General features: G+C 43.8%; 1 protein-coding gene across 1 annotated transcript in view; it reads left to right on the top strand.

Moving 5' to 3' along the window:
* Window positions 1-10,201, top strand: part of Jhy (junctional cadherin complex regulator) — a 69,279-nt gene that overhangs the window by 48,277 nt on the left and 10,801 nt on the right. Inside the window, exons 5-6 of the mRNA XM_004636397.2 lie at window positions 1,202-1,842; window positions 5,035-5,329. Coding sequence (XP_004636454.1) covers window positions 1,202-1,842; window positions 5,035-5,329 — 936 coding nt within the window. The remainder of the gene's footprint in view (window positions 1-1,201; window positions 1,843-5,034; window positions 5,330-10,201) is intronic.

Here is a 10,201-nt window from a genome sequence, read left to right as displayed (position 1 = left end):
CCTCCCTGGCAAGTGCAAGGTCCCAAGTTTGATCCCCAGTACCACATGCTGTGCCGGTGCTGGAACCAGGCATGGTAGATTACACACCTGTAATCCTAGCTCTAAGGGCGGCTGAGACAGGAGAATTTCTACAAGTCCAAACTGCACAGCGAGACCTTGTATCAAAAAAAAAAAAAAGAATTATTTTCTCCAATCATCTAATTGTTCCATTTTTCAATCAGTGTTATATAGATGCAGGCCATGGAGGTTTCTGAGGAGCTATGTGTGTTCAAAAGGAGAGAAATGATGCTATAGCTCTAGAACACATTGTTGCATATGTTCATCTCACTGTTTTCAATAAGCATTTAATCATCCTTTCCAGAGACCTCTTAACTCAGCTAATATTTGACAGAGTAATGGGTACTCTTACTTAGGAAAGATTCCTAAATGGCCATCGCACAATGTAGTTACACAGTGTTATCTATTGTATCGAGAGTACATTTTGTCGTTACTAGTCTTTGTAAAGCATAAAGATGGTCCTGAAATTGAAATCTTTCCCCCAGATATTTGATTGCCTAAGTACAGGCTGTATTAAGAGACTGAAGCAAAACAACTATTGTAGCTTCACAGCTGTCCTATCATAGCTCAGACTTGTAGAGTCCCCTGAATAAAATCTAATTGGTTTCATCTGCTGAAGAGGTCGTTTCTACCTTCTGACCTGTACAAGTAAGCAGAGTTGATAATCTGAGCTGTGTTTCATACTGAACTTGGATTTGGTGAATAAATCGAATCATTGGTGTTTTCTGGTTAGGATATTCAAACTATTCATTCAGTTCAAATAAGCTTGCAGTCTGTTGTAAATTTATACTGTCTTTCTGTGCAGTTTCTTGCAGGTAAAGCTTTTCCCCAACCCCAATTTGGTAATATTCCTCATTATAGCTTTTAAGTCAAAGGCATGTCCTTAATACAAAGTCCATTCTAAGCTCTCAGCTTCTTTCTAGGCTTTTAATCTAAAATTGCCTAGAGAAATCACGCTCCTGTTCACCCTCCACCTGTCTGCAGTATAAAAAGGACTCTGCGCACTCTCCTCATCTGCTTGCAATTCTATGGACCCCTTCCTAGAAGTTTCAGCCCCCACTTCAAGAAAACACTGAAACTTTTGAAAAGTATTTATTTCCTAATTTTACATTAACCAAAAATATCTTTTTTTTTTTTTTTTTAGAATTATCAGGAACACTGTTCTCAATATGAAGGTAAAAAATCAAGCAATCTCCCAAGAGGTCAATCCTCTGAGTCAGTAAATGGCCGCCAACCTTCCGGGAGACCTGCGAAGCCCAAAGTTCGGAGACTGCACAAACACCAGAATGGCATGAAGGCCTTCATGACTAAAGAGCTCGTTGTCAGCCAGGGAAAACAGAATAGAACTCCCAGAGAGCAACAAAACCCGAATCAGCCTGGGTCGACTGTGCTGTGGAACACCTCTGACAGTGATTTACAGGACCTGGACGCCATCATGAGCCACGATTTCAGAATAGCCTCCAATGTATTTGCTCCTCCAAAACAGACTTTTGACAGGGTACTATATAAAAACCCTACTGGGTATCACTCAGTCCTGAATGTTAATAAAGAAAGACAACACAGAGAGGAAGAAGAGAAAAGATTTTCATATCAGCACCCACCCATCTATAGTCTTCCTAACGTGGACTTGAACAGCCTTCGTGAACTTTCTGAGAAGCTTGCGCACTTGAGTCAGAAAGGCCCTCAGTCTGCTTCGGACGTGGACACTCGTAGAGCTGCTGAAAGTAAGAAGCAACCCAAGGAGCCCTATGAAGAGATAAAGTATAAGAACCTAGAAATGCTATGGTAAGAACTCCTTATTCTTCAGTGGTTTTCAGATGAGAAATAATCTTCTAGAGAAAGATGAGAGTCGGAGGACGTGGGGGAGCCCCTGGGAACGGGCAGGTGAGAGGGAAATTCTCATATAGATTCTTGGGCTGTGGTTCCTGTCCAACACAGAATACTTCAAATGAATTTCCTTCTCTTTCTCTCTTTTCCTTTTCCACTGTAGACAAAAAAAAAAAAAAAGAAAGAAAGAAAGAAAGTTCCTTTTCTTCTGTTTGTCACAGGCCCTCTTCCTTATCTACTCCTCTCTTACTTAGGATAAGAACTTTCTCCACTGCTGAGGAGGTAAATGCTTTGAGACCTCGTGTTTATTTTGCCCTCATTCCTGATGGATAGCTAGCAGGATCTTGTAGAATTCCAGTTTGGAAATAATTTTCCCCTAGAACTGTCGTCTTCCCTCCAGTGTTGTGGTTGAGAAATAGGAAGCCACCATATTCCACCTTATTCCAGAAACTTGGGTCTCATAATTCTAGGAAGATGTCTTGAATATCTATCATCTCTTGAATCATTTCTTCCAATCATCTTCTCTGCTTGCTGTTCCTAGAAACCCTTGTTACTCAGATATATTCTTCTAGGACTGTGTGTGTGTGTGTGTGTGTGTGTGTGTGTGTGTGTGTGTATGTGTGTGTCTGTCTGTCTGTCTGTCTCTCTGTCTCTCTGTCTCTCTGTCTCTGTCTCTCTGTCTCTCTGTCTGTCTGTTACTGGGGATGGAACTTAGGTGCCTTGCCTAGGTTCAGACCTTTCAAAATTTTTCTGTTTTATTTTGGGGGGTTGTTTGTTTTGTTTTTGTTTGGGGGTTTTGTTTTACATTGGGGTTTTGGGAGTTTTTCTTTTTTATAGACATGATCTTACTAAGTGTCTGTGTTACCCAGGCAGGACTTGAACTTGTGACCCTTCTGTCACAGCCTCCCAGAATGTTTAGGACAGTTCTTATTATCTTTTCTCTCATGTTCCTTATTTGTTTGTAATTTTGCTATACTTTCTGCATTTCTCAATTTTAGCTTCCATCCTTTCTATAGCTCTTGTGTTTTGTTTTGTTTTGTTTTGCCTTGTTTTGTTTTTGAGAGAGGGTCTCATTCTGTTGCCCAGGCTGGCTGTGAACTCCTGGACTCAAGGAATCTTCCTGCTTCAACTTCCTGAGCAGCTGGTGCTGCAGGTGCACAGCAGTGCATCTGGCTCTAAAACTGTCTTTTATAGATGAGTTCTTATTATCTGATCCTGAAATCTATCAACATTCATTTATCACATTTACTTTTTTGTGTCTAATTTTTTTAAAAATGTAGAACAAATTCTTCAATCCCTGTGCTTGTTTTCAGTCTTTATAAAAATGTGTTTTCTCATTATTTTTAATTTAAAATTTTTTGGAAAAAATACTATATAGGTGATCTGGTATATGTCATGTTTGTATGTGTCTCTTTATGTTGTTAATATTTTAGTTTATTTATTTGTTTTTTATTTACTTATTCCCATACTGGGCTACGTCCCTAGTCCTTTTTATTTTGAGACAGGGACTTGCCCAGTTGCCCAGGTTGGCCTCAAACTTGTGATCCCTCTGCCCAGCCCCCTGAGTAGATGGGACTGCCAGTGTGTACCACTGCCTGGCTCGGTATGATTTGTACCGCGTTGTGTCAGGAGGCACATACTGTGGAGTGTCATGCTGCTGGGGATTACTAAGTGAGATCTCATGGCTAAGGTAAAGACCACTCAATCTCTCACCATTATAATGGTGGGATTTCTTTTTTATAATTAATATTTAAGACAGTCTAAACATTTGATGTCCCACCCACTTCCATACAGTTATTTTTAGGGTCCACTGACAGTCCTCCCTTAAATCATTCATTGGAGATTACAAAAGGTTGGTTTTATAATTCTACAAATATTTCAACATTAATTACATGGAATTCTGTAGAAATAGATTTTTTTCCCTCTTCTTTCTCCTCTCAGTCTTTTTTAGTCTCATTGTGGATTTATGGATCTCTATTTTTTTGAGTCAGAATCTTGATATGTAGTTTAGGGTGATCTTATTCATGTGACTCTCTTTTTAAAAAAAAAAGTTACAATCTATTATTACCAATATACTGTGTTCTCATCTTGGATTTGAGCAATAGGAGCCCCTTCTTGCCAAGTCCTGTGTCCTTTTTTTTAATGTATTTGGTACAGGGTCTCGCTATGCAGCTCAAACTCATAGTGATCCTGTTTTCAGTCTCCCCAGTGCTGGGACTACAGGTGTGTGCCACCACACCCCGTCTCAGTGGCTGGCTCAATGCACCAGGGGGCTGGGCCAGCCCTATATGTGGCGCTGGGATCAAAACCCAGTCCCTGCAGTTGCCTAAGCATGCGCTTAGTCCTCTCATGTATCTCGCCAGCCCTCCTGTGTCCGCTAAACGTACCATTTTTTGCCTTTGAGTATTTTTGGCTTCTGGCAAAACACTATATCCTGGGCTCACCTTTGACCTTCCCTGAGCCATGGGAAGTAGTCACCTCTCTATGTATTCCTTTCCATGGAAGTAAGGAACCAAGATTTAGGAGCTTTGTGTGGTCATTGTCACTGAAGAGTCATTGTTCTTCATTGTAGGGGGTCTTAGGTAACCCACTACTGAGGATTTACCATTTCAAGGATGCTAGCCTTTATTCAAGAGTCTTAGTTTCTGATTCTTCTGATTTTGGCCTTACATGGGGCCAAAATCTCACGTACCTTGTGCCAGGATTAGGTGCTAAAATTTAAGATCTTAGATCCAAAAATCCCACAAAGAAAGCCATAGCTTCACCTCATACAAAATCTCGTTTGGTTTTAATTGCACTTTGTTTTCCACCCCTGGAAATTCTTTGCCTCTTTTATAAATTCAACTATGTGTTTAAAAGATGTATGTTTAATCTAACACTTGTAGAAATTTAGTAGTGGAAGGTCTTTGACTTTTCAAAACGGTGGGGTGTTTTTTCTATTCTAAGTGCACTAAGAAGAAGATTGGAATATCTTAAAGAAAAAGAAGAGATTTTAACATAAAAAATTACTATATTTATGATTAAGTTTGAGGTCGTTACTTTGATATTCCAAAAGTGATAAATATAAAAAGTAATGATTTGTGAAGACATTCATGCTCAAGGTCTTGTTTGTTCAAGATTAATAACAATTTTGGGGTTTTTTTCCCAAAGGAAATTCCACTCTTCCTCATACAGCCAGCCTACTAGAGCATCTCCGGATTCCCGGCTCGCCCAAATCATGGAGCAGCACCAACAAGCCTTGGTGCAGCTGGCCGAGGTGCAGCCCCGGGAGGGGTCCTCATCCAGGGTCACACTTCCACCCCTCTTGTCCAGGGTGGAAAGTGAATCCCAACTCAGTTCAGAGAGAAACCAAACGAACCAGGTCAAAATCATTCGCAGCAATTCCGAAGGCTATCTGTTTCAACTGGAAAAGGGAAAAAAGGACAGGAAAAGAAGCACCACTAAGGTAATTAAGGCGTCTTTAAAAAAAAAAAAAAAAAAACCAAATAACTTTTAATTTTAACACTACAGATGGACCTCCATTTCTGTTTCCCTGAACTGGAACTCTTGCACAGGCTTATTACTGAGCTGCTGACACACTCAGTAGGCCTGAGGCTCCCAGGAGTTTCTTTCCTGCAGCCTCTGCTACACCCGGGAATTTTCTTCCCCTTGTTCCTGAAAGTGGTTGTTACCTGGGATGCCCAGTTCCACCTCCTTTCCAGCTCATCTCAAAGAGGGACCTACATTTGGGATTGAACTCAGGCCCTTGCGCTTGCCAGGGAAGCGCTTATTCCGCCTCCCCAGCCCTTATAATCCTCCTTGTATTCCCGGGTTATACCTGGCTTCCCAGGGAAGCTTCCCGCCCCACCTCCATGCTCCACAGAGCTTCCACTTCCGGTCTCCTTTCTGAGAAGAAGAGCAAGTAGGCGGAGTTACCGAAAGTGCTTCGGCACTGTAATCCCCCACCCCATCCTCCTGGCGCTCCTCCTCTGCGCCCAGAGGACTCTTCTGGTCTTCACCTCATCACAGGCGCTACAGTGGCGTCCCAGCAATGAACTTGCCTTTGAGCTGCTAGCTGATCTCTATCTACAATAAGATTCACCATTTAGGTCCTTTGCACACTTAAATCCTTTTCTATCCTGTGCATTTCTCCACTGTCAAAACCAACAAAAGCCCCTCAGAAAAGATCACTTGCTTCTAGTGTCAAAGAGCATATTATTTGTATGTCGTTGTGTTATGTTGTGAAATACTGGAAGCAGGATAGGCAGTGTAGCAGTGGTGATAGTGTGGTGTGTGTGTGTGTGTGTGTGTGTGTGTGTGTGTGTGTGGAGAGAGAGAGAGAGAGAGAGAGAGAGAGAGAGAGAGAGAGAGAGAGGCAGAGCACACAAAAGAGCAAAAGATTACATCACCAGACAGGAAGGCAACAATCCCCAGTTTAGGCTCATTTTTATAAAAGTGTAAGGCCCGATCTCATAAGAAGTAACCCAGGCCCCACCAGAACTATCTAAATTCCTTCCAAGACTTGCCACAGAGATGTAATTCCCTCCCATATCAGAAGGCCTGTGCCACCTCCAACCTTCTGCATCACCACAGCAGGGACAGGGAGTCCAGCACATGAGCTTTTGAGGATGTACTCCAACCATATCTAAACCGCAGCAAACACTAAGGCTGGGAAACGCATTCTGTCTCAGGTCAGTTTGGAAACAGCAGGTCTGTGGTGGGCGAGGATCCCTGGGAACAGGCTCTGTGTGGAGCTTGGAAAGCAGGAGCTTCCTGAGGGGCTATTTAGGGAGCAAAGCCTGAGAGGGAGTCAGGAGGCAACGTGGCCTGAGGGAAGAGGTGAGCTGTGTAGGATGTAGGAGGAGCCTCCTCCGGAGTTCAGAGAGTTCTAAGTTGGCTTGGCAGTGGCACGTGGGGGGACCTCACTTTTGTGCCTTCCCCCATTGTGACCAGCTCCTGGAAATGACTGTGCTGGAGGAGATTGTGGTTTTGCACACAGCAGCTCTCTTCAGCCATAGGCAGTGCTTAAGGAGGGACCCTGTTGTCACATATCAGCGACCAGGGCTCCCAGCAGCTTGGTGAATAAGCACCTTGGCCTGGAGGGCACCCACTCAGGATGAGGTGGATCCTGTCCTGCTCCGTTCATTGCTTAAGTTCGGAGATCCTGCTAGGGACTGTGGTGTGTGCTGGGATGCACAGGTAAATGAGCCATGAAACTCTCCCAGAAGCAGGTTGGAGTCTTGTGGATCTATGAGACCAACTTATAGGGGGGTTAAGTATGTTGCACGCAACACAGAGGAACATGGGGGCATATGCCCATCTGACCTGGGGGTCAAGCAGAGCATCAGGAAATAATCTCAAACTGAGTCTTAGAAGATGATGGAGAGCTGCCAAAAAGCATGTCAAATGGGTCGGCAGCTGAAGGCAGGCTTCCGGAGCTGCAGCGGCACAGGGCCTGCTTGGAATGGGTAGGCAGCTCAGGTTGTTGTAACTGAAGGTGTGAGGCACAAGGTGTGGAGAGAGATGGGCAGGGAGTTAGGTGGGGCAGGACTCAGAGGATCCTGTTCTGATTCAAAGCAGAAAGGCTTGGTTAGGAGTGGTGGCATGTGCCTGTAATCACCACACTCTGGGAGGTGGCAGCAAGGGAATCTCTAGTTTGAGTTTAACCTGGGCAAATCAGTGATTTAACAAAACCCTGTCTCAAAACTTTTTAGAAAAATTTGGGGTTGTGTATCTGTGTGAAGGCCCTGGGATCAGTCTGCCAAATCCAGAAGAGAGTGAGCAGAAGGTTCTTAATCTGTAGGCTAGAAGCAGATCATTTTTAACATGGTCACATCTATATTTTTAAAAATTGCTCTATGTTGCTGAGCAGAGCACACACACGGTTCCAACACTTAAGAACTAAAAGCAGCTTGGATTACAGAGTGAGTGCAGGGGTAGTGTGCAGCAACTGTAGTCAAACACTGGAAGGTTTCAGGATTTGTTTCTATTTGTTATTATTTCTCTTAATAATAAAGTTCCTCTCTGTTAAAAAAAAAAAAAAGCCAGGCATGGTGGCACACTCCTGTAACCCCAGTACTGGGGAAGCAGAGGCAGGAGGATTGTTACAAGTTCGAGACCAGCCTGGGCTACAAAGTGAGCTCAAAGCCAGCCTGAGTTGCATGTATAGAGAGACCCTGTCTCAAAAACAACAACTAAAGGAAGAACTAAGGCAAGACCCTGTCTCCCAGAGGAATGTGCCAGGAAGTTATAGGACCCTGGAGTCAGCAGACCTTTATCTGGGCCTCAGACAGAGAAAGAAAAAGGACAGAATATCCTGTCTGCTGCTTGTACTATGGATAGCCACTAAGAAGATAACAGTGTATTAATTATTGAAACTGTCCTATTAATCAGTTTTGAAACTGTCTCATTGCTATTTGTTTCTCAATAAAATAAAATAAAAGAGAGAAAGGAGGAGGCACACTTGCTCATGGGGCCTCGTCTCCAAGGTGCCCTGTACTCCAGGTTTCCAGCTCATGGGCATGCACCCCAACCCCCCGCTCTTCACCTCCTCCTCCTCACTGTACTCCCTCATATCCTCTATCTTGTGGGGAGTCCCCCATTACTGCTCTGGCTTGGAGTTAGGATGGGATTCCCCAGTTACACTGTAAATTAAGACCCTGGAGTCAGCAGACCTTTTCTGGAACCAGTGGTCGCATTTCTTTTGCTGTGGAAACATCAGTGCACAGAAGGGCAGTTCTGCGGGACTGCTGGCCCTGTCCTCAAGTTTCCTGCAAATAATGCAGGTTTTGTGGACAAAAGCAGGAAGCTGGACATCATGCATGGCATATTATTGTTTCTACCCAAAAATGTATTCAAAGCTTTGGAACCAACGTATTTTCAATATGAAGACTGCTTGCTCCAGAACTTCAGACTGCCAGGGTCCAAAACACCAGAGAGGGCTTGGCCTGCCAGGGCCTCAAACATACGACTTCAGGAGAGAACTTTTCCCTGCTAGCTCCTGCCAACTTTAGGCAATTATTGAAAGTACACACTTTAAAACTTAACCAGAAGGATTTACTGGAAATCATGGACCAAGTCATTCCTAAACCCTTGCCTCAGCTTGGCTCTGGACCAGCTCTGTGACCTGGGCAAGTGATTAATTTACCTCAGCTTGATGGGAGATTAAATGAAATAATGTATTAAAACCTTAGCTTATTCCCTAACAAAGAATAGATATTAACTAAATGTTAATTTCCTTTTCACTTCCTCCTTTACTTAGTAATTTAAATTCATGTTTTACTGAGGAAAAACAATGGAGGCAAGTACCCTGGAGACAGTGAGTGTCACCAAAAGTACATGAGCGTGGAGGAAAGGGGAGAGGGAGGAGGATCTCCATGTACTGCCCCGCCAGCCCTCTTTCCAACTGGGTAAATCCCCCCTTCCAGCTTTCCATCAGGAATGTCACAGGCCACATGTGTCCATTTTCTCAGGCCAGTACCTTCAGCGTATATCTCACAAATGCACATAAGCACTCTGTCCTTTATGCTATTCCAGAAACGAAAATTCCAGAACCAAGCTGTTTGTGCCAGGCAGCAGGTAGCGAGTGCACTAGGCAGAGGGAATCTCGAGCCGGGCCATGCTCATTGGCTAGTCACACCAAATCTGGTGGTTTCCAAGGGAATCACATTAAAAATTTGAGGATTTGTAAAGGTAATAGGCCCAAACTCCCTTCCTCTCCTGGCAGTTCTGTTACGACTGATTTATGAATACCAGGCATTGTTCATGCCATTAAACCCAGACATCAGGCAGTAAGAGATGGAACATACTACAAAGTCACAAACGATATAGAAATGCATTTGTGTCGCAGCCCACCACAAAATAACTGGCTAGGGAGCTCTGTGGCAGCTGACTGCCGAGCGGCAGTAATTAACTCGTGTGTCTGTTGTCACAGACAATCTGGGTATTGCTGCTTGACTGCTTGGAAGAAGAGGTTGATTTGGATTAAATTTAGCAACCACAGAGCAAATTTCCTTCACTTGCTGTTCCACAGAATTTGAGGCATTGTTTTTGGTCCTGCTTTTCAGTAACTTTCTCACACTTACGCATCCAAGCAATTTTTTGAACAGCTCTGCAGTGTGCCCCTGGCAGGGTACAGTGTTTCAGAGCAAAACAGGTCCTCACTGAATCATCAACATCATACTCAGTTCAGACGCACGCTGCCCTAAGTTTAGAACAAAAGTCACTCATCCGGCTTGAGCAGAGTTGTGGTTACTTACTGGTAGAAACTTTCCATCAGGAGAGTCCCCGCGGAAGCCAGCTGTGGACAGCAGATGAGAGGGGCAGGGCTGGCCCTAAC

Source organism: Octodon degus, unplaced genomic scaffold (genome assembly GCF_000260255.1).
Source record: "Octodon degus isolate 3935 unplaced genomic scaffold, OctDeg1.0 scaffold00080, whole genome shotgun sequence".
In the NCBI taxonomy this organism is placed as follows: Eukaryota; Metazoa; Chordata; class Mammalia; order Rodentia; family Octodontidae; genus Octodon; species Octodon degus.
Note: the sequence above shows the minus strand (reverse complement) of the source record. Positions and strands in the feature narration are given on the sequence as shown.